This window comes from Heterodontus francisci, chromosome 3, assembly GCF_036365525.1.
Source record: "Heterodontus francisci isolate sHetFra1 chromosome 3, sHetFra1.hap1, whole genome shotgun sequence".
In the NCBI taxonomy this organism is placed as follows: domain Eukaryota; kingdom Metazoa; phylum Chordata; class Chondrichthyes; order Heterodontiformes; family Heterodontidae; genus Heterodontus; species Heterodontus francisci.
Genome location: NC_090373.1, coordinates 35,378,001 through 35,403,311, shown reverse-complemented (window position 1 = coordinate 35,403,311; position 25,311 = coordinate 35,378,001). Strand labels below are relative to the sequence as shown.

General features: G+C 44.7%; 1 protein-coding gene across 1 annotated transcript in view; it reads right to left on the bottom strand.

Annotated features, from left to right (window-relative positions):
* The window catches only part of hmgcll1 (3-hydroxymethyl-3-methylglutaryl-CoA lyase like 1), a 260,435-nt gene that overhangs the window by 143,742 nt on the left and 91,382 nt on the right, over window positions 1–25,311 (bottom strand). The window contains exon 5 of the mRNA XM_068017323.1: window positions 23,910–24,058. Coding sequence (XP_067873424.1) covers window positions 23,910–24,058 — 149 coding nt within the window. The remainder of the gene's footprint in view (window positions 1–23,909; window positions 24,059–25,311) is intronic.

Sequence of the window (25,311 nt, the reverse complement as noted above, 5' to 3'; positions counted from 1 at the left end):
ATTAACAGAAATTGAGCAGAGATACGCAGTCTTGGAAAAGGAAACTTTAGCAGCAACTTGGGCATGTGAAAAAGTTTCAAATTACATCCTAGGACTTCAATTCAAAATTGAAACAGATCATAAACCATTAGTTACTCTATTAAACTCAGAGGAGCTTGTAAAATTGCCTCCAAGAGTACAGAGGTTTAGGTTAAGAATGATGAGATTTGATGGGAAGATTGGGTATGTCCAGGTAAACAGCAGATTGCAGCAGACGCTTTATCGCGTATTTCAAAAGCAGGGCCAGAAGTCGAAGTTTTTGCTTTGATGACGACAAAAACTCTACCTGCAACAGTTCAGAAACCGAGTGAGATCAGGAATATGCAGAAAACAGATGAAATATGTGCGTAAATCAGGGAATATTGCTTGAATGAATGACCAGCGTACATGCCACATAACCCTGTTCTAAGATAGTATTATGAACAGAGGGGTCATCTAAGTATAGTCGATGATTTACTGATCTATGATGAGAGATTAGTTATCCCTAGAACCTTGAGATTAGACATCTTGGAGAGATTGCACCAAGGTCACCTGGGTATTACAAAATGTTGAGCCAGGGCATGACAGTCAGTATGGTGGCCTGGTATATAAAATAAAATCGAGGAGATGATAGAAGATAGTGTCCTAGGTCCAACCATCTTCAGCTGCTTCATCAATTACCTTCCCTCCATCAAAAGGTCAGAAGTGGGGATGTTCACTGATGATTGCACAATGTTCCGCACCATTCGCAACTCCTCAGATACTGAAGCAGTCTGTGTCCAGGTGCAGCAAGACCTGGACAATATCCAGGCTTGGGCTGATAAGTGGCAAGTAACATTCGCACCACATGAGTGCCAGGCAATGACCATCTCCAGCAAGAGAGAATCTAACCATCTCCCCTTGATGTTCAATGGCATTACCATCGCTGAATCCCCCACCATCAACATCCTGGGAGATACCATTGACCAGAAACTGAACTGGAGCAGTCACATAAATGCTGTGGCAATAAGAGCAGGCCAGAAGCTGGGAATCCTGCAGCGAGTAACTCACCTCCTGACACTCAATGCCTGTCCATCATGCATAAAATACAAATCAGGAGTGTGATGGAATACTCTCCACTTGCCTGGATGGGTGCAGCTCCAACAACACCCAAAAAGCGCAACACCATCCAGGACAAAGCAGCCCGCTTGATTGGCATCCCATCCATCACCTTCAACATTCACTCCTTTCACCTATGACCCACAGTGGCAGCAGTCTGTACCATCTATAAGATGCACTGTAGCACTTCACCAAGGCTCCTTCAACACCACCTTCCAAAACTGCGCCCTCTACCACCTCGAAGGACAAGGCACAAGATGCATGGGAACACCACCACTTGCAAGTTCCCCTCCAAGCCACACACCATCCTGACTTGGAACTATATCGCCTTTCCTTCACTGTCGCTGGGTCAAAATCCTGGAACTCCCTTCCTAACAGCACTGTGGGTGTACCTACCCCACATGAACTGCAGCGGTTGAAGAAGGCAGCTCACTGTCACCTTCTCAAGGGCAATTAGGGATGGGCAATAAATGCTGGCCTAGCCACTGATGTCCACATCCTACAAACAAATAAAAGTAACGGAAGGTCATTGGTGGTGATAACGAAGAAGCAACAAATTCAAGAGGACAAATCATTTCAAAAGTTTGATGAACCAGTGATGCTGCAATCAACCATCAATCCAGAGGACAACCAGAATGAAAAACTTGAGTCATCCAATAGTTCTACTCAAACACTGCAGAGTCAGAAGGAGGAACTAGAAGACTCAAAACCTCAAACCTCTTCAAAAGAAAGAAGAACTCATTATGGCAAACTTGTGAAAATGCCACAGTGATTATCAATCTGAAAAGAGAAGTCAGAGACTTGGGAGGAGATATAGTATAATGTAATTGGGTTGTTACTGGGCAGATTATGTAAACAGATTGTGGGCATCATCAGAGGAAGTGATGCAATGTAATCTGTACAGAATCTCGTGGAAGATTGTACAGGAACCCTTAAATGCAAGACGTATACAATAAACTCCTGTTATTTTAACTTTCAGACTCCTATATATTCTATACTAAGCCTTCATAGTTATCAGAATATTACATTTGGGCCGAGGACTCTCTGCTGAGGATCTCCTGCAGCAATGTCCTGGGGCTGAGATGTTTGGCCTCCAAAACCACAACCATCTACATAGGAGATTTCCGAGGATGTTTCCAGGAATGGAGAATTTTAGCTGAGAGGAAAGATTGGATAGGCTGGGGTTGTTTTCTTTCCAACAGAGCAGGCTGAGGGCAGATTTAATTGTGGTGTATAAAATAATGAGGGGCCTAGATAGAGTGGATAGGAAAGACCCGTTTCCCTTAGTAGAGAGGTTAATAAACAGGAGCCATAGTTCTAGTAATCCAGAGCCCAGGCTCTGGGGACATGGGTTCGAATCCCACCACGGCAGATGGTGAAATTTGAATTCAATTAATAAATTCGGAAATTTTAAAAAAAGCTAGTCTAATGGTGGCCACAAAACCATTGTCAATTGTTGTAAAAACCAATCTGATTCACTAATGCCCTATTGGGAACGAAATCTGCCATCCTTACCTGGTCTGGCCTACATGTGACTCCAGACCCACAGCAATGTGGTTGACTCTTAACTGCCCTCTGAAATGGCCTAGCAAGCCACTCAGTTCAAAGGCAATTAGGGATGGGCAATAAATGCTGGCCTAGCCAGCAACACCCACATCCCACAAATGAATAAAAAGAAATTTAAAGATATTAATAGGATTACTGGGGACTTGAGGAGAAATTTTTTGTCACCAGAGGGTGGTGGGGATCTGTAACTCACTGCTTGAACAGAAATCAGGAAGACTGAAGTGATTGCTACAAACTCTGCTCCCTCGCCACTGACTCCATTGCTCTCCCTGGCAACTACCTGAGGCTGAACCAAACTATTCACAAACTCAGTGTTATATTTGACCCTGAGATGAGCTTTCAACCACATATCTGCACCATCACTAGGACCGCCTACTTTCATCTCCATATAATCGCCAGTCTCCACTACTGCCTCAGTCCTTCTGCTGTTGAAACCCTCATCCAGGCCTTTTATACCTCCAGACTTGACTATTCTAATGCACTCCTGCCCAGCCTCCCACATTCCACCTCTGTAAACTTGAGGTCATCCAAAACTCTGCTGCCCATGTCCTAGCTCACACCAAATCCCTGTTCATCACCCCTGTTCTTGCTGACCTACACTGGCTCCCAGCTAAGCAATGCTCGATTTTAAAACTCTCATCTTTGTTTTCAGATCCATCCATGGTTTCACCCCTCCCTATCTCTGTAATCTCCTCTAGCCCCACAATCCACTGAGATATCTGTTCCCCTCTAATTCCGGCCTCTTGAGCATCCCTGATTTTAATCCCTCCATCATTGGTGGCTTTGCCTTCAGTTGCCGAGGCCTAAACCCCCCTCTAAACCCCTCTGCCTCTCTCCCTCACTTTCCTCCTTTAAGACACTCCTTAAAACCTACCTGTTTGACCAAGCTTTTGGTCATCTGACCTAATATCTCTTTATGTGGTGTCATATTTTCGTTATAATACATCAGTGAAGCAACTTGGGATGTTTTATTACTTTAAACGTGCTACATAAATAGAAGTTGTTGTTGTAGTAGAGGCAGAAACCCTCCTCACATTCAAAAGTACTTTGATATGCACTTGAAGTGCAGTAACCCACAAGGCTGTGGACCAGGAGCTGGAAAGTGGGATTAGGCTGGAGAACTGTTTCCTGGCCTGCATAGACATAATGGGCCAAATGGCTTCTTTCTGTAAATTTCCATGATTATATGTAAAGATCACAAGTGCGTAACACCTCATTTTTCAGTAGACAGAATCTATCGCAATATACAGCTCAATTGTTGATATTCCATAGGCATCATATCAACTTCATAATCAACAGATGATCAAGCTTCACAATATCTTAATTATTTCCAAAAGCTCATCAGTAGCAGCAATGTTTTGGGAATATTTGCCTTTCTACAGTGAAATTTAAGATCTGTGTCTCACAAACTGCATTCAAAAATTTTGCAATCAAAATTGTAATTGATTGATAGCTACAAATAGTTGTGCTCCTCTTAAAAATACATAAGCTTGAATAAAAAAAGGAATAAAAATTCAAACTGCACACAAAATTTTGAAGTATATGCAGATGTCAGATTACAACTTGGAGAATTTTTAAAGGCAGCTCAAATATGTAAAATATTCCAATTAATTTCCTTGACATTATAGCTCATATAATTCCATGCACACAATTTCAAAACTAAAAGCAAAAATAAACAACTTCTTTTTAAAATGACAAACATAATTATCAAAAATGTTGTACATTTGTAAAAGGTCATCCCCAGATTTGTTTACTTAATGTCTTCCTGGTATTCAGCTGCACTGTTTATTTAAGATGCTTTATTAACACAAGCATTTGTTTAAATACTGTTTGTCAAATTACAAACTGTCTCAAGAAGGACTGATAAGGTCTTTCCAGGCAGATCAAATACACATAAACATCTACCATATATTAACAAACTGTACATTTTAACAATTGACTATTTGTAGATAAAACTCAGCCAGATGTGGCAAAGCTGGGTAACTGATTATACAGTTTATGACTGGGAGAATTCAGCAATTTTTTGGCTCAGTATGCAACACAGATACAGATGTTATGCATCTTTATTTTGCTCAGTAATACTTTTACAGTAGGGATCAGCATAAGCTCCATATATACAGCATGATCTTGAAACCTTCTTTGGTCACTTTTGTAATTGGTATTGCAAATTTCTCTACTCGTCTTCTTCTGGTGACTTGTGGCTAGGTTTCCTTGCTTGCTGGGGTCTAGTTCTACAGATGTCTGCTGGCAGGGTCATTCTCCATCTGCTAGCTGAGACAGTAAAGGCTGAATTTTAACCTAGGAGAGCACATGGGTCTAGGTGTGGGTGAGGAATAAAAACCCAAAAGAATGCCAGTGCATCAGGTTAACTCGAGCACTATGTGTTGCATGTTCACAACCCCCTCAGGAGAGGTGGGTTGCCAATTACCACATGTTAATTGCTCAATTAAAGCGATATTAACACACACTTTTGACTTTAATATCAGCTCCACGTGTTTTTCAGTCTTCCTGGAACTCACCAGTGAGTGAAAGCAAGGCGAGTACATACCAGCAATGGAGAGGGCTGAATCAATCTCATTTCTCACAGCTGCATTCTTACCAGCTAGTGGGAAAGAGTTTGTTCACAGTACTTGTGTTGAGAGGTTACTTAACACAATTTGGAGGTCTGATCCACCAGTTCAGGATGGGTACTGCTTATGATGCCTTAGATTGGATGTCAAATGAGGACCAAGATGACCAGCAGGAGCAGAGAGGAGCAGCTTGCTGGAGGCACTATGCATAAAACAGGGTCTACAGGCAGAGGCTACGTTTCCTTGACATGTTGGAACAGCAGTGTCACAGGTTGTCACATCAGGTGGTGATAGACATCTGCTGCCTCCTAGAGGAAGACCATTTTTTATTTATTCATTTTGTGGAAGTCGCTGGCTAGGCCAGCATTTGTTGCCCATCCCTAATTGCCCTTGAACTGAGTGGATGCTAGGCCATTTCAGAGAATATTTTACGAGTCAACCACATTGCTGTGGGTCTGGAGTCACATGTAGGCCAGGCCAGGTAAGGACAGCAGATTTCCTTCCCTGAAGGGACATTAGTGAACCAGATGGGTTTTTACCACAATCGCTAATGATTTCATGGCTTTTTAATGACTAGCTTTTTAATTCCAGATCTTTTCATTGAATTCAAATTTTCAAATTTTACCATCTGCCGTGATGGGATTTGAACCTATGTCCCCAGAGCATTAGGCTGGGCTCTGGATTACTAACCCAGTGACGTTACCACTACGTCACCTGCTCCATGCAAGACCTAGAAGCCAGGTTTTACCAGTGGCTGTGGAAGTCACCACCGCCTTCAATTTATTTACCTCTGGATCCCTCCAAGGCTCTGCCAGGGACGTATCCAGCCTTTCCCTGTCAGTGACCCACAAATGCAGAAGACAGGTGACTTGTTGGCTGGTTTGCCAATCCCAGCAATTATGCCAACTTTGCCTATGCAGATGGTCAAAATGAGTGGGCACCCAGCTTTGTTGCTCTGGCTGACTTCCCACAGGTACAGGCTGTCATCCACTGCACACACGTAGGAATTCAGGCACTCCCACATCACCCAGAAGAGTTTGGCAACCACAGGGGCTTCTACACTGTCAATGTGCAGCTGGTGTGCAACCACAAAAAAAAATTTCTGTAGGTGTGCGCATAATTCCGGGGGAGCTGCCGTGATGCTTTGATCCTGCTACAGTCCAATTTCCTCCCTGATCCCTTCTCTTTGGAAACATGACCACTGAAGCCCAAGAGTGATACAAGGAATGCCATATCACCACCCGATGTGTTACTGAATAGGCCGACGGTATGTTGAAGATGCTCTTCAGTCACTTGGACAGATCTAGAGATGTCCTTCAGTATGCATCAGCCAGGGCCTCCAGAATGGTGGTGGTTTGCTGCTCTCTGCGCAACATTGTTCCACCATGAAGCTTAGACTGGCAGGAGGAACAAGGTGAAGATCTTGGGTCTTCCTTGGATGAATTGGAGGGGGAGGAAGCTGGCAAGGAGGAGCAGAAGGAGGAGGGTGATGAGAGCAGTGTGGCACCAGCTCCACACATTGCTGCCCAGGATGCCAGGAATGCCCTTATTACTGCAAAGTTCACTTAGGCTGCACTAGTGGATCCATGTCATAGAAAATGCACACATCACAATTCCTAATGCTCCCTGTCTACCAATGCCACTGACACAAACAGTCCCGCAACCAACCAACCACCCACCCTTTCAGCACCCTCCATTGGTCCCCATCAATCCATGTTCTCCAATTCATCATCAAACAACTCAGAAAGTCACATAGCACCCAGAACCCAAGAATGGACAAGACAGGAAAGTGGTGAAATACAGAACAGAAACTTATCGAAACACTGTTTTTTTCAGACACCCATGAGCATACCTTGTGCAACTACAATGCTGAACTTTCTTTCTGTTACTATTACATGACACAACCCCTGTGGCTTCAGCAGAGGTAGAGACAGGCTGCTCAGATCCTTGATCTGACTGCTGAGATGCTCTTAGCTGACGTCCTCTGATTTTGTAACATACACCTGAGCGGGAACAAATCCGACCATTGAGAAACAAGGCAGCATGTGGGTTACTGACTGAGAGGGGTGATGTGGGTGAGAAGTGATTTGAGTGGAGTGCCCACTTCCATATCCTCATTCACCCCGCCCGCCCCACCCTCCCACTCATGGCCCAGTCACACATAAGTGCTTCCAATTTGCTGGAGAACACTTTGGTGCAGATTAGTGTGGTCCTGTAAGGCCAAGGCTAAACTATCGGTCAATCTATTTAAGGTGCCAGATATACTGGGATCCAGAGTCTGCACAGTGATGTTCAAGGCATTCATGGACTCGTTTGATTGGAGCCTGTGATGGTCATTGGTGCTGGCCACTCTATCCATGGAAGAACACATCATCTCAGTGGCCTGTGACATCACCTCCCTCATGCTTGAGGTGGACTCCTCCAGTCTCTCTGCAATTGTGGTGAGTTCACTTTGAAGGCCTGTCAATACCTTGCACATTGTCTGCTGCTGTTCAATGATTCTCTTCTTTAATGTTGGACTCAGGGTGCAGTGTCTATGTCCGGATGAGCACAGCTTGCAGCTTCTTGTACCTTCCCACGCGGACTCTCCACTGCTGTCCCTGTCTCCATCACCGCTCTGGCTCACTTGTGAAATGTGAGTCACCAGGTGAAAACACAACCATCTGTCTAAATGGACCCACTGAAATGTGAGCATCTGAGCTGGTGCATGGTCTGCATAAGTCCTGTAATTGTGCATCCTCAGAAGGTTTCAGCTCCTCTGAGGACTGATCACCTGCCATGTCCACCGACTCCTGCCACAAGCATGAAGGCCCTGGCAGAGAGAAAAGACATGAATTAATTGTGACAGGCTAAGAATGTTTGACATTATCATGATGAAGTTGATCATATTTCACTCGCTGTTGAAAATAAGTCAACTGACCGAGTGCTGGGTGACTTATTTAATTGTGTCACTAAGTTGCTGGGAGCTCTCCATCACGACATCTCCGACAGCCAGGAATGCCATCACTCCACTGATCGCCAGTGCTTCCACCTCTGCAATTGTCAGTCTTGTGATCTCTGGAGGTCCCCCTCGGCTTCTCTCCCTGGTGTTCTGCCCTTTCTTCTCCTGCAAGGAGGGAAAGAAGAGATGAGTAAGTGAGTATAATGCCATGGATTCACCCAATGGATGGAGTGCATTTGGTGAGGGTGACAATGAGGGAGAGGGATAACATTGCCGAATGATGAGGGTAAGTGGCAGTGGTGGATGTATAGATGGGGATGCGAGGAAGTGTATACAAAAAGGTGCACCTGCAAGGTAAGTGGGTGTGAGCAGTGATGTGATGGAGTAGGCCTGACAAGGCAGAGTGAGGGGATGGAGTGATGCGCATAACAGAACGTAGATGAATGTGGCACTGTACTGACCTTTCCTGCCTTGCTTAAGTCACAAAACCATTTTCAGGAGCTCGGAACCACGATCCGGCTGCTGATCTCCCCCACAACCTCCAACATTCTTCGTTTCAGCTTCTTCCTCCTGTTGCTATGGAAGAGTATCTCTCTTCTTCTCCTCACAGCCTCCAGGAGCATATTCAAGGAGGCATCTATGAAGCAGGGTGCAGCCTTTGCCTGTCCTGTCTCCATTGCGACATTTCCATCAATTCTCTGACAGCCAACTCCAATCCCTTCAACTTGCATGTTTAAATACTGGAGATGAGATCGCGTCACGTGGGTCATCATCACGTCTGCTGTCACTAATTGGCTGTGAAACCCACGTGGTGGCTGAGTTAAAAAGCCATTGACAGACACACTTAACATATTTCCAGATTTCCCACATGCTATTGGACACCCCACTCCCAATGAGTCTGCCCATTAAAATCCACCCCGGAGTATTTGTTAGAATCTTCAATTATGGAGGATAGTACAGTCAAACTCAATCCTATTCTCACTCCAAGTTCAGGAACTGTTTCTATGTGGTAATTAGGACTATTTCAAATAGACCAATGGAGTAACACTGGACCACCCCAATGCCACCAAACTTAAGTACATACATAAGTTCCCTCTGCAAAAGGAGGGCACCATTAATATGAGAGCTCTATCCAAACTAAAATTGTAATACATAGAATTACATAGAAATTACAGGACAGAAACAGGCCACTGTTGAAGCTCGACATGAGCCTTCTCCCACTCTATTTACTTAATCGAACCCTATCAACATATTCTTCTATTACTTTCTCCTTCACATACTTATCTAGCTTCCCCTTAAATGCATCTATACTATTCAGCTCAACTACTCCTTGTGTTATCGAGTTCCACATTCTCATCACTCTATGGGCAAGGAAACTTCTTGTGAATACTCTATTAGATTTATTAGTGACTATCCTATTAATGGACCCTATTTTATACTTCCCCCATAAGTCTCCTCTATAATCTACCCTATCAAGTCCCTTCATAATTTTACAGACCTCTGTCAGGTCAAGTCTCAGCCTTCCCTTTCTTAAAAAAAAGTCTTGGTCTGAACATGAGTTAAATGGTCAATGATACAAACAGTTTCCTGTGGTCAGAATCAGTCTCGGAAAGCTTCAAGTGTACTGGTGAACATCGCACGCTTAGGTAGCAATTACAAAAGGAAACCCTGACCGATTAATTTTCTCTCCCTAACCTAAGTATCCAGGGGCCAATTGTGGATCTCCAATTGTTACCTTAGCTGATGTCAGCTGGCACTAGCATAGAGCATTTCTAGTCTGGATGGCTCCCATTGTCTTTTTAGATAATAGAAGAATGATTACTACAGGCAATAGAACTTTATTGTGAGAAAGTACGCTTCCGCTGAATACAGAAGTATATTTAGTGGGCAGAATGATGATGAAACTCACTGAGATAACATTATACCATGGAATAGTAGAACACAGGCTTTATTGCCTGCAATTGCCCACATCGTAAGATCATAAGAAATAGGAGCAGGAGTAGACCATTCAGCCCCTCGAGCCTGCTCCACCATTCAATAAGATCATGGCTGATCCGATTGTGGCCTTAACTCCACAGTCCTGCCTGCTCCCCACAACCCTTTATTCTCTTGTAGATCAAAAATCTGTCTAAATCAACCTTGAGCATATTCAGTGACCCAGCCTCCACTGCTCTCTGGGGAAGAGAATTCCAAAGATTAATGACCCTCAGAGAAGAAATTCCTCCTCATCTCCATCTTAAATGGGAGACCCTTTATTTTGAAACTGTGCCCCCTAGTTCTAGGTTCCCCCTCGAGGGGTAAAATCCTCTCAACATCTACCCTGGCAACCCTCTTCAGAACCTTAGATGGTACATGGATGTGGAATTTCGCTGCAGCCAGAAAGTGCATTAAAAGGGAGTAACTTTTTCTTCTTTTGTGTTTTTAAGCTTATTATTGGGAACACAGTAATACTCTGTTGGCTTTGTAGAAGTGCAGATGTGTTAACATTCATGCACAATTGAGCAGTCAGAGTTATTCTGCAAAACACTTCTAAGCATTTTTGTTATGAGAAAAAAAATTTGAGAATGAAAATTATATCGTAATTCCATTACATTCACAGACCCTGGTCACTCCTTGCTGCAAATTACCTCCCTTAGGTATTAAAAATGCTGGAATAATTGTCACCCTTGAGCTATATATTAAATATTATATTATGTAATTCACCATTTTATTTTCCAAAATTGCAGACAGCCTGCCATACTGCTAAAAGTGCAAGATGCTTTTGAGTTAATCTGCCTCAGTGAAAAGTCCTGATGCGCATTTGACTTATTAAAATCCCTTAGATTTGTTAATGGGAGGGAGCATGAATGGGTCAGTTTAAAATAAAAACAAAGGGAAAATTTTCCTGGCCCCGTGGAGCAGGCTTGGAGGTAGGAGAAGCTGGAAAAATAGTGGGGAGTCACATCAGGACAGCTCCCTGGTGCATTCCTGTTGCCGGGGAAGTTTCCCAGAGGTGGGCCGGGATGCAGATCGGCTGCTGCTGAACGGAGGCAGGCAGGCAATTTAAGTAATTAAGGCTCCAACTGAGGGCGATTTAGAGGGCTTGCCGGCATTTTGCCTGCAGCGGAGCAGACCCCAGCCGCGTGAGGAGACCGCCAGTTCCATGGAGGCAGCCTCCCTGTGGCAGGTTGGGGGCCATCAGAGCATAAAGCTCCATCTCCTAAAGAGGAGGGCCAATAGAAGCAAAGGCTACACTCCATGCCCACTGCCAACGGAGGGATTTTCCCCTCCACTCCAAGGGGCCTGCCTACTTGGTCCCTCCGAAAGTAGAGTTTAAATTTATGCCTCCATTTTGAGGTGCCCTCAAGGTCTCTTAGCTGGCTCAGCAGTGCTCACCTCTCCCAGATTTGTATCCATTTCTCAACAAGAATAGACTACCAGCTTTGTGTAGTCTCAGGAATATGAGGGTAAATTCGAGAAAAAACATCTGTGATCATTTTATTCATTGTAACAACTCACTGCAGTCACTAACAACATTCTTGTAAGCTTATTCTGAATGTTGTTCCTTAACATCTTGTTTTAATGTGAGAATTTCCCAAATCCTCTTATCAGCACTGCCGAATACCAATCATGTTATCTATTACAATTATTATACAAGCATTTCTAACTGAAGCTCCCAAAAATATTGTGGAGGAAACACCATAAATTAATTCCAAAGACATTATTTGACGTAAGCTGTCAGACTTCATCCTTAAATTTACGGAACTCGATCCTCTGACTTCCGAGTATATTTTAAGTGCTGCAATTCTTATATTTTTAACGAGATAATCATTCAATATAAATGTTTATGTTTGCAACGTGTGCAATGTTAAGTAACAATGCACCTCTTATATACATTTTAAGATTAGGACTCAGTGTGAAGCACGTGAAAATATATTAAGGATATCTAATAAAAGTGAAGGATGAGAAGATGTAACTGGCCCCACTGATACTTGTCCCTCTAGTATTTCTCATGATAGCAACCAGCTGTTTTTGGAATTCTTTTGTGTCTCCAGTACCATGCCTGGCATGTATTTCCAAAAATTCATCAGTCTTGAGTAAAGAAATTACTTCTAATAGCTGTTTCAAATCAACATTTTACCAAAGGTATTTCTATCCTACTCTCTGGTCTTATTCGAAAGGAATTTTCTGGGTGAAAATAATAGAATGTTCTTCTTCTTTGACCTCCTTGTCTCAAGAGACAATGGGTAAGCGCCGAGAGGTGGTCAGTGGTTTGTGGAGCAGCACCTGGAGTGGCTATAAAGGCCAATTCTAGAGTGGCAGACTCTTCCACAGGTGCAGCAGATAAAATTGTTTGTCGGGGCTGTTACACAGTTAGCTCTCTCCTTGCGCTTCTGTCTTTTTTCCTGCTAACTGCTAAGTCTCTTCGACTCGCCACACTTTAGCCCCGTCTTTATGGCTGTCCGCAAGCTCTGGAGATCACTGGCAACTGACTCCCACGACTTGTGGTCAATGTCACAGCACTTCATGTCGCGTTTGCAGACGTCTTTAAAGCGGAGACATGGAGGGCCGGTGGGTCTGATACCAGTGACGAGCTCACTGTACAATGTGTCCTTGGAGATCCTGCCATCTTCCATGCGGCTCACATGGCCAAGCCATCTCAAGCGCCGCTGGCTCAGTAGGTTGTATATGCTGGGGATGTTGGCCGCCTCGAGGACTTCTGTGTTGGAAATACGGTCCTGCCACCTGATGTCAAGGATTCTCCGGAGGCAGCGAAGATGGAATGAGTTGAGACGTCGCTCTTGGCTGACATACGTTGTCCAGGCCTAGCTGCCGTAGAGCAAGGTACTGAGGACACAGGCTTGATACACTCGGACTTTTGTGTTCCGTGTCAGAGAGAGATTTTCCCATACACTCTCTTGGCCAGTCTGAACATAGCAGCAGAAGCCTTTCCCATGCGCTTTGTTGATTTCTGCATCGAGAGACAGGTTACTGGTGATAGTTGAGCCTAGATAGGTGAACTCTTGAACTACTTCCAGAGCGTGGTCACCGATATTGATGGATGGAGCATTTCTGACGTCCTGTCCCATGATGTTCATTTTCTTGAGGCCGATGGTTAGGCCAAATTTGTTGCAGGCAGCCGCAATCCTGTCGATGAGACTCTGCAGACACACTTCTGTGCAGGATGTTAATGCAGCATCATCAGCAAAGAGGAGTTCCCTGATGAGGACATTCCGTACTTTGGTCTTCGCTCTTAGACGGACAAGGTTGAACAACCTGCCATCTGATCTTGTGTGGAGGAAAATTGCTTCTTCTGAAGACTTGAACGCATGAGAGTGCAGCAGGGAGATGAAGATCCCAAACAGTGTAGGTGCAAGAACACAGCCCTGTTTCACGGCACTCAGGATAGGAAAGGGGTCTGATGAGGTGCCGCTATGCTGAATTGTGCCTTTCATATTGTCATGGAATGAGGTGATGATACTAAGTAGCTTTGGTGGACATCCGATCTTTGCTAGTAGTCTGAAGAGACCACGTCTGCTGACGAGGTCAAAGGCTTTGGTGAGATCAATGTAAGCAATGTAGAGGGGCATCTGTTGTTTGTGACATTTCTCCTGTAGCTGGTGAAGGGAGAACAGCATGTCAATGGTGGAGATCTCTACTCGAAAGCCGCATTGTGCCGCAGGGTAGACATGCTCAGCCAGCTTCTGGAGTCTGTTTAAAATGACTCAAGCGAAGACTTTCCCCATTATGCTGAGCAGGGAGATTCCATGGTAGTTATTGCAGTCACCGCGGTCACCCTTGTTCTTATAGAGGGTGATGATATTGGCATCGCGCATGTCCTGAGGTACTGCTCCCTCATCCCAGCACAGGCAAAGCAGTTCATGGAGTGCTGAGAGCATAGCAGGCTTGGCACTCTTGATTATTTCAGGGGTAATGCCGTCCTTCCCAGGAGGTTTTCCACTGGCAAGAGAATCAATGGCATCACTGGGTTCCGATTTTGTTGGCTGTTCGTCCAGCTCATCCATGACTGGCAGAGACTGGGCTGCATTGAGGGCGGTATCAGTGACAACATTTTCCCTGGAGTACAGTTCTAGGTGGTGTTCCACCCAGCGGTCCATTTGCTTGCGTTGGTCAGTGATTGTGTCCCCTGATTTAGAGTTGAGGGGGGCGATCTTCTTGATGGTTGGCACAAAAGCTCTCAATGCCATCATACATTCCTCTGATGTTTCCGGTGTCAGAGGCCAGCTGAATATGACTGCATAGGTGTTGCCAGTAGTCATTTTCACAGCACCTGGCTGTTCTTTGTGCAGCGCTTCTGGGTACTTTAAGTGCTACGAATGTTAACTTGCTGGGAGTTTTCTTGTAGTTCAACAGTGCAATGAGCTATGATAGGCTATGACAGGTTCCAGCTCTTCAAATTGAGATTGAAACCAGTCTGCATTCTGCTTCACACGTTTGCCATAGGTGGTCATTGGTGAGTCATAGATGGTGTCTCAGATGTGGGCCCACTTGCTCTCTGCATTCCCTGCAGGAGTGTTTTGAAAGGCTTTTTCAAGTGAATTTAGAAACTTAGGTAACAGCTGTGGATAAGAAATTCTGTTAGTGTTGATGCGCGGGCAGACTGTAACACCGCACCAAACAGCGCAACAAAAAAAGGAAAGAAGGTACCTGCCCTTCATTTAGCAAGCTGTAACGTCAGAACTGTATGTCCTGGCCTGTCGGAAGACCTTACACAAATCAACGACTCTCGGAAGACCGCTATCATTAACAACGAGCTCAGTAGACTCAATGTGGACATTGCAGCACTTCAGGAGACACGCCTCCCCACGAGCGGATCTCGAAGAGAGCAAGACTACACCTTCTTCTGGCAGGGTAGGGATCCTGAAGAACCAAGATAGCGTGGAGTGGGCTTCGCCATCAGAATCTCTTTGCTCAGCATGATAGAGCCACCTTCAAATGGCTCGGAGCGCATACTGTCCATCCGACTGCTCACCGCCTCTGGTCCAGTACACCTACTCAGCATCTATGCTTCAACGCTCTGCTCCCCGCCTGAAGTTAAAAACTAGTTCTACAAGGAACTCCATAATATCATTAGCAGCATTCCTAATACCGAACATTTGTTCCTGCTGAGGGACTTTAACGCCAGGGTTGGGGCCGACCATGACTCATGGCCCTCCTGCCTTGGGCACCATGGCATTGGAAGGGTGCATGAGAATGGACAGACACTGTTGGAGTTGTGTACCTATCAGAACCTCCGCATCACCAACTCGTACTTTCATACTAAACCCTGTCACCAGGGTTCATGGAGACACCCAGGATCACGCCGTCGGCACCAGCTGGACCTCATCGACACAAGGTGAGCCTCGAGAAAACAGTGTCCTAATCACACGCAGCTTCCACAGTCGGAACTTTTTTTTATTCATTCATTGGATGTGGGCGTCACTGGCTATGCCAGCATTTATTGCCCATCCCTAATTGCCCTTGAGAAGGTGGTAGCGAGCTGCCTTCTTGAACTGCTGCAGTCCATGTGGGGTAGGTACATCCACAGTGCTGCTAGGAAGGGAGTTCCAGGATTTTGACCCAGCGACAGTGAAGGAACGGCAATATAGTTCCAAACAGGATGGTGTGTGATTTGGAGCGGAACTAGCAGGTGGTGGTGTTCCCATGCCTCTGCTGCTCTTGTCCTTCGAGGTGGTAGAGGTTGTGGGTTTAGAAGGTGCTGTCTAAGGAGCTTTGGTGCGTTGCTGCAGTGCATCTTGTAGATGGTACACACTGCTGCCACTGTGCGTCTGTGGTGGAGGGAGTGAATGTTTGTGGATAGAGTGCCATTCAAGTGGTCTGCTTTGTACTGGATGGTGTCAAGCTTCTTGAGTGTTATGGGAGCTGCATCCATCCAGGCAAGTGGAGAGTATTCCATCACACTCCTGACTTGTGCCTTGTAGATGGTGGACAGGCTTTGGGGAGTCAGGAGGTGAGTTACTCACCGCAGGATTCCTAGCCTCTGACCTGCTCTTGTAGCCACGGTTTTTATATGACTAACCCAGTTCAGTTTCTGGTCAATAGTAGTCCCTAGGATGCTGATAGTGGGGTTTCAGCGATGGTAATGCCATTGAATGTCAAGGGGAGATGGTTAGATTCTCTCTTGTTGGAGATGGTCATTTCCTGGCACTTGTGTGGCGCAAATGTCACTTGCCACTTATCAGCTCAAGCCTGGATACTGTCCAGGTCTTGTTGCATTTCTACACGGACTGCTTCAGTATCTGAGGAGTCGTGAATGGTGCTGAACATTGTGCAATCATCAGCGAACATCCCCATTTCTGACCTTATGACTGAAGGAAGGTCATTGATGATGCCTCTGAAGATGGTTGGGCCTTGGACACTCCCCTGAGGAACTCCTGTAGTGATGTCCTGGAGCTCAGATGATTGACCTCCAACAACCACAACCATCTTCCTTTGTGCGAGGTATGACTCCAACCAGCAGAGAGTTTTCCCCCTGATTCCCATTGACTCCAGTTTTTCTAGGGCTCCTTGATGTCATACTCGGTCAAATGCTGCCTTGATGTCAAGGGCAGTCACTCTCATCTCACCTTACCTCTTGAGTTCAGCCCTTTAGTCCATGTTTGAGCCAAGGCTTTAATGAGGTCAGGAGCTGAGTGGCCCTGGCAGAACCCAAACTGAGCATCATTGAGCAGGTTATTACTAAGCAAGTGCTGCTTGATGGCACTGTTGATGACACCTTCCATCACTTTACTAATGATTGAGAGTAGACTGATGGGGCGGTAATTGGCCGGCTTGGTCTTGTCCTGCGTTTTGTGTACTGGACATACCTGGGCAATGTTCCACATTGCCGGGTGAATGCCAGTGTTGTAGCTGTACTGGAACAGCTTGGCTAGGTGCGCGGCAAGTTCTGGAGCACAGGTCTTCAGTCCTATTGCCAGAATATTGTCAGGACCTATAGCCTTTGCAGTATCGTGTGCCTTCAGTTGTTTCTTGATGTCATGCGGAGTGAATCGAATTGGCTGAAGTCAATGCTGAGATGGATCATCAACTCGGCACTTCTGGCTGAATACTGTTGAAAATGCTTCAACCTTATCTTGCACACTGATGTGCTGGGCCCCTGCATCATTGAGGATGGGAATATTTGTGGAGCTACCTCCTCCAGTTAATTGTTTAATTGTCTACCACCATTCACGACTGGATGTGGCAGGACTGCAGAGCTTAGATCTGATCCATTGGTTATGGGATCGCTTAGCTCTGTCAATTGCATGCTGTTTATGCAGTTTAGCATGCAAGTAGTTCTGGGTTATATCTTCACCAGGTTGACACCTCATTTTGAGGTATCCCTGGTGCTGCTCCTGGCATGCCCTCCTGCACTCTTCATTGAACCAAGATTGGTCCCCTGGTTTGATGGTAATGGTAGAGTGGGGGATATGCAGGGCCATGAGGTTACAGATTGTGGTTGAGTACAATTCTGCTGCTGCTGATGGCCCACAGCACCTCATGGATGCCCAGTTTTGCATTGCTAGATCTGTTCGAAATCTATCCCATTTAGCAAGGCGATAGTGCCACACAACACGATGGACGGTATCCTCAATGTGAAAGCGGGACTTCATCTCCACAAGGACTGTGCGGTGGTCACTCCGACCAATACTGTCATGGACAGAAGCATCTGTGGCAGGCAGATTGGTGAGGACAAGGTCAAGTATGTTTTTCCCTCGTGTTGGTTCCCCCACCACCTGCCGCAGACCCAGTCTAGCAGATATGTCCTTTATGACTCGGCCAGCTCGGTCAGTAGTGGTGCTACCGAGCCACTCTTGGTGATGGACATTGAAGTCCCCCACCCAGAGTACATTTTGTGCCCTTGCCACCCTCAGTGCTTGCTCCAAGTTCTGTTCAACATGGAGGAGTACTGACTCATCAGCTGAGGGAGGGCGGTAGGTGGTATTCAGTAGGAGGTTACCTTGCCCATGTTTGACCTGATGCCATGAGACATCATGGGGTCCAGAGTCAATGTTGAGGACTCCCAGGGCAACTCCCTCCCTACTGTAGACCACTGTCCCACCACCTCTGCTGGGTCTGTTCTGCCGGTGGGACAGGACATACCCAGGGATAGTGATTGCAGTGTCTTGGACATTGTCTGTCAGGTATGATTCCGTGAGTATGACTATGTCAGGCTGTTGCTTGACTAGTCTGTGGGACAGCTCTCCCAACTTTGGCACAAGCCCCCAGATGTTAGTAAGGAGGACTTTGCAGTGTCGACAGGGCTGGGTTTGCCATTGTCGTTTCTGGTACTTAGGTCGATGCCGGGTGGTCCGTCTGGTTTAATTATTTTTAATTGACTTCGTAGCGGTTAGGTACAACTGAGTGTCTTGCTCGGCCATTTCAGAGGGCATGTAAGAGTTAACCACATTGCTGTGGGTCTGGAGTCACATGTAGGCTGGACCAGGTAAGGACAGCAGATTTCCTTCCCTCAAGGACATTAGTGAACCAGATGGGTTTTTACAACAATTGACAATGGTTCCATGGCCATCATTAGACTAGCTTTTAATTCCAGATTTATTAATTAAATTCAAATTCCACCTTCTGCTGTGGTGGGATTCGAACCCATGTCTCCAGATCAATACCCTGGGTCTCTGGGTTACTAGTCCAGTGATAATACCACTACGCCACCGCCTACTTTAAACACCGACCACTCCCTGGTGTGCAGCGAAGTTAGACTCAATAGAATGTTACTGCACAGAAAAAGGTCATTTAGTCCATCAGCATTGTACTAGTGTATTTCTTCATATGAACCCTCTAATCTAATCCCACTGCCCTGCTCAATCCCTATTATGTTAAAGTAATTTTGGAAAATTATAGTGAGAGCATCCACTTTTTCTTTCCTAGCTTCCTTTTCAATCCTCAGATGTAAAACATCAGGTACAACGGATTTATCTACCTTAAGTTTGGGTCACAAGTCTCATGTTTCCTTTGAATGCTAACCTTCACTAATTGTTTTCCACACCGCTCTGGAGATCCCATAATCTCAATAACCACCTCCTATAAAACTTGAGGTAAAATTATTTAGTCAGGATCTCTGTCAGCTCTTCACACTCCACTGACAAGCTTGTATTCCTTTTTTGTTCTTAGGATGTGGTTGGCAACATTTGCAAAACCACATTGATGGCCTATCTTTCATGGCCCCGGGATTGTGATGGTAGGCCTTTTGCTTCAGCTACTTTAGTTCTTGTGATGATGCTACTCACACAATGGTGCTAGGTAGAGTATTCCAAGATTTTGATCTAGTACCTCTACCTTTACCTTAATTATCCGCTTAATATCAATGTACTCGTAGAATTGTTTTTTTCTAACATTCTCTCACATACAGGGCTGAATTTTACCGGCCTCCTGACTCTGCAGGTCATGGCGCAGGGGCCAGTAGAATTCTGCGGAGAGAGGCCCGCCTCGATCCGTGATGTTGAGAAGGGCCCGCCACATAATACCGGCAGCGAGGGGAACTCGGTGCGGCCCGCCTGCCACCTGATAGCAGGCCCTTCATCTAAATATTCAAATGAACCTAAATTTGATGCTGATAAACTTACCTGCAGGCGACGACGTCCCATGCCAATTTTACCGATTTCAAACACAGCTTGCACCTCTTTGGCACTCTGTACGGAGTTCCGAGGCGAGAACCTGGTGGAGAGGGGCAGGAGGGTGGAGGTACGGGGAAAATATTGACTGTGGGGATGATGGGAAGGGGTTAAAAGGCAAAGAGTGCCAAGTTTGGGGTTTAAAGTTCGGGACTGTCAGGAATGTTTTTTTTGGGGGGAGAGGGAAATAAATCTATTGTGTGATCATTGTGAGGGCGGGTGCGGTGGAAGTGGCACTTTTATGTGAAGTTACTGTTTTTATTAAAAATTACATTCCTGGTCCCTTTAAAAATTTAAATTTCTGCTCAGGGCTTAAAGCCCTTTAAAAATGGCGCTGGTGCCTGCGCAGTGGCGCCCAATGCCATTGCCATGGACATGACGGCACCCCCCCCCATGTCATCGGGGGCGGCTGCTCCGCACCCCCCCCCCCCACTATTTAAATGAGCCCCTGCGCATAGCATGGCGCACAAATAAAATTCAGGCCCAAATCTTTCAATTCTCCTTTTTAGTATCTTTCCATTATTTCTTACATTTGTTCTGTCTTTTGTTCTGAAATTGTTCCATTTTTGTAATTTCAAACTTGATTTAATCTAATAATCCAAGGAATTACAGTTTATGATACACACCTTTTTTCCTGTAATATACTTGATTTGTCCCCTTGCCAAATTGCTGCTCTATCTGTCAACTTTCCCAGTCTTTCAATCTGGGCCAGGTTCCTTTTCATCTTGCTATTATTAGTTTTTTCCAGTCAAATACCTTTTCTTTGATCTTTTTCTCCTTTCCTTTTCTGCTCATGTTGAACCTAATTATATTGTGTTCATTGTTGCCCTGATGTTGTCCACTTGCTCCATTTTATTACCTCGAACTATATCAAGTAGTGACTTCATTTCTTGTTAGAATAGCAACAAAATGACTTAGAAAACAGTTCTGAGTATATCACAGATACATTTCCCCCTTGCCACAAGTACTCTCCCCATCCCAATCTGTTTATGGAAAATTAAAATCTCTGATAATTTATACACTCATCTCCAATTTGTCTGTAAATTAAATCCTCAATTTCCTTTCCATTGTTTGACAGTTTGAAACACACTCCTAGGAATGTGACTGAACTCTTGTGCTTTTTTTAGCTCAATCCAAATGGATTTGGTTTGAATGAAAAGTTTCTATTTAGATCCTTATGGATTAGTTCAATGATATTGCCTCTCATTGATAAAGCTCCACTTGCTTCCTATCCTCTCCCTCCTGAAAGTTTTATAACTTGGAATATTTAATTGCCAATCCTGACCCAGCTGCATCTGTATTTCAGTTACTGCTATTATATGATCTTCCATTTTCAGCAATTATTTTAGTTCTCCGATTTTATTTAGTTTTACATACTGGGGTGGGCATGTTGGGGTGAAGGAAGGTGTTGCCAGGGTGCAACGTCAGGATTTCAAACTGGGCCATCCTTGAAGGTGAAACCTTAGTCAAGAGGATTTGAAATGGCTTCAGCTAAGGGATTAAAGAGCAGCAAACTTCAGAGAGTGGTGCTCATCTCCTTAACAAAATTAGAAAAGTAGGGATATCATTAAAGATGTGGCAGAGAAGAAATCAGCCAATGCAGCAGCAGGGGCCATGTGAAGGTCGTGCAGGGAGTGAGTGCCAACTGCCTAATCTCTAGGATCCCTTCCAATGTTGAAAGAAGTTTATGGGCTTCACTCAGTCAGCAAAGGCTAATGGGATGGCTGCAAGCTGCCATTAATGTGTATATGTGAACCTTTTAGACAGCAGGCCAGCTTTAACACTAAAAGTGTCATCACAAACTTAAGGGTATCTCATGAATCACTAAATGAACTACAGTGACTCTTTCATATGGATGCTACATATAAATGCTTTAACATCCATCCAAAAATGCATGCATGTCCTTCAAAACCTCACTTTCTTCATGGGAAATCCATAAGGCAAATGATGAGTGTTCACAGATACTTTCCAAATGAAATATTCTCCTTAGAGCACAGAAGGTTAAGACGAAATTTGATAGAGTGTTCAAAATTATGAATGGCTTTGAGAGAGTAAATCAGGAGAAATTGTTTCCAGTGGCAGAAAGGTCAGTAATCAGATGAATGGATTTAAGGTTGCTTTGATCCGGAATGTACTGCATGAAATGATGGTGGAAGAAGATCCAATAGTAACCTTCAAAAGGGAATTAGATAAATACACTTGAAAGGAAAAGATTTACAGGGCTATGGATAAAGAGCAGGAGAGTGGAACAATTGGCTAAGTCTATCAAAGAGCTGGCACAGACTCGATGGGCTGAATGCCCTTCATCTGTGCTGTATGATAGGAGATAACATTGTTTTTACATGCAGGAGAAAAGTTTCTTCCAATTTGAGAATGATGGGCAACAGGAGAAGGGAGGAAGAGGCAAAATAAATCATACGAACTCACTCAGCTAAAGGTGTAGAGATAGAGACATTGGGGCTGATATTAAAGCACTCACAATGGGCTGAATTTTACCAAGACCTCGACGCGGGGGTTGTGGTGGCGAGGCCCGTAACATACTTGCGGGGAAGGCCTGCCAGGGGCCTTGACGCTGAAAAGGCCCCGCCCCATATTGCTGGCGGCGGTGAGGCCTTGGTGCAGCTCCCCGCTGCTCAGCGGCAGAGCCTTCATTTAAATATTAAAATAAATGTAAATAAATGTAAGTGCAAAAGCACTTACCCTGTCCCAATGGCCGTCCTATGCCAATATTCTGGCGGGCGGCTGGAACTCCCGCGCCGTCAGATCTCCGTTGGGAGATCCGAGGCGTGACACTGGTGGGAAGAGGGGAGGAGTGAAGTTTTCAGGGTGGGGGTGGGGAGCAGGGAAAACTACTCTTATCACGTGCTCCCTGCCTTTTTTCAAGCTCGCTGGGTAAAATTTAGCCCAATGAGGGGGAGAGGATTGGTGGAGGATTAAAAATTTTAAAAATTGGGGAACTACAGAGGTGGGTATCATGGCGTGGGTATGTCCCTCTTGGAGAGGTGGGACACTTCATTATAATATTTAAATCAGGCTCCCACTGTGCAGTTGGGAGCATGCTTTAGATTCGCTGGATTTCCTGGGGCTCGAGAGGCCTAGTCGTGAAATGGAGATGGGAGCAGCAAACTCCAGCCAGCTAGTGCTTTTTATAGCATTCTTTGTGTGCAGCCGCCGGCCCTTTACTCAAAGCTTTTGTCATAATCTTTTCTCCCGCGCCATTGTCAAGCTCCACATTCTCCTAAGCCTGATCTCTCTCATCCCCAGCAGTTCCTGGTTGCAGCCTCCTGCCGCTGGCTTTCCTGACCGACCAAGCAAACCATTCCGTTCTCTAAAACCTCACTGTAGCAGTTCAAGAAGTATGCCTACTACCACCTTCTCAGTAAACAGGGATGAGCAATAAATGTGTGGCCTTGTCAGCAATGCCCATATCCCAATAATTAATAAAAAATTAAGAGAATGAAATAATGGGACAGGTTCAGAGTAGGGGCTCTGTCGTCTGCCCACATAAGTGCAACGTATTATTCCAAACACGCAGGGAATTCCAGTGAGAAAATTTAACATGAAAGGCTGCTCTAACATATGTGCTGCTCCTATAGCAAATGTAACGAGCCTGGCTCCCCTGATAAAGAAGACATTCATTACTTTCCTTATGCAGGAATAGGCAGCAAATTGACTGTCCTGGCAGATTTCACTTGTAGCCTCTTGGAATGATCCAGTGACCAGGAAATTAAGTATTATTATCATACCTGAACAATTTTTCAATGAATGCTTACATTTTTAAACAGCATAAAATGTTAAAAGCCTATATAACAAAAGCAGAACACAGTTTGTATGTTCATCTGGGGTCATTTTGAATTTGGTTGAAATTGTAAGGGTGATAAATGATCAGCCATCCGTTCTACATCTCCCACGATTTTCAATTCCATTAACTTCAATAAAAATAATGAATGATGAAACAACTTCAATGAAAAGATCTTACTACTTCTGTAAAGTGTGTGAGTTAGAAGACGATTTACCTGAATAAGGATAAACCCTGTGTATTAGGATATTCACTATAGTTGTTAAGAATAGAGATAATGAAAGACAAAGAAAATGCATTGCACATACCCTCGAACTGGAATGTTGCCATCTTTTGCTGATCTGATAACCTCCTCAAACCGGTGCATGCTTTCTTCAATGGAACAATTAGTATTCATTTTACTGAACGTTTCAGAGGCTGCTCCAAAAACGGCCACTTCTTTCGCACCTGCCTCAATCTGAAGTAAAACAATAGCCATCATTCCACTAAACAAACGCATGGAATTGCATAGTATATAGGAAGTAGGCCATATGACCCATCGAGCCTGCTTCACCATTCAATAAGATCATAGCTGAACGTCTACATCAACTCCACCTCCGCACACATATCCTTACTGCCTAAAAACCTATTGATATCAATCTTGAATATACTCATTGATTGAGCATCCACAGTCCTCTGTGGTAGAGAATTGCAAAGATTCACAACCCTCTAAAGCCCTCAAGTTGTCTTGCCTTATATTTACTGAATTCTTTCATGTTATGCTCCACACTATGCCCTCCATCTTTGTGTTCAACTTTTACATTTAATCAAAATACAAGCGGGGATGGAGACAGGGATCCGGAGGACCTTGTGATTTCTGAGGAATTGGAGTTAGAACAAGCATAACCAGCATTTTTAGAGGTAGATTTGGAGGTGGAATCCATTTGCACCAGTGTTTCCACCTTATAATGTCAGTACAGAAGTTTCTATCACTCTCTGAGGTCTTCTGGAAATACACGTGCCGCTGTTGCTGGGATATGTTTAAAATAAATGCTAATGAAGGGAAATGATATTGGAGTGCCTAGAACCGAATACTTCAATCCCTCCTGCACCAAGAGTAATTAATGGCAAGTTGAAAGAGATGTACCGGCTGCCAATATCAGCTGAAACTAGTGAGGATTTTTGTTTACATTGCATTTGGTCTTGGCACTGACAGCCTAAGTGCCTGGATATTGTTGATTTATCCCACTCTAAGAGTGTCTGAGTACCAACGATAGCATTCCCACTGGGAATTCTCTTGTTTGAACTTTTAATGAAAGAAAAGGAAAGGGATATGAGTGACAGAGGAGGTAGTGTCCAACAAGATGATATCACCCAATTTCCTCCCCCCCCTGCCCACCAAAAGAATTACAGGTCATGAAGATCCCTGTCAGCACCTCTCTAAGTGAGAAGAATGCAATTTACCAAGGAGACAATCGAGGAGCTGTGAAAGCTCTTCTCCAAAGACAGCAGTCAAGATCATCTGCCCTGGACAGCTCTGCTTGAGGTCATGAAGATGATGACAACACTTAATTTTGTTTCTCCCAACAGCTCACATCAAGCAGTCCTGGGATCTGTGTAAGATTATGGGCACGCTTTTGGCATGTGATGAGCTAATCAATGTTATCCTGTGTTTGGGTTCTCCTAAGTGCAGAGTGCAATAGATGGTAAGCACAGAGCATTGAAAGCTCC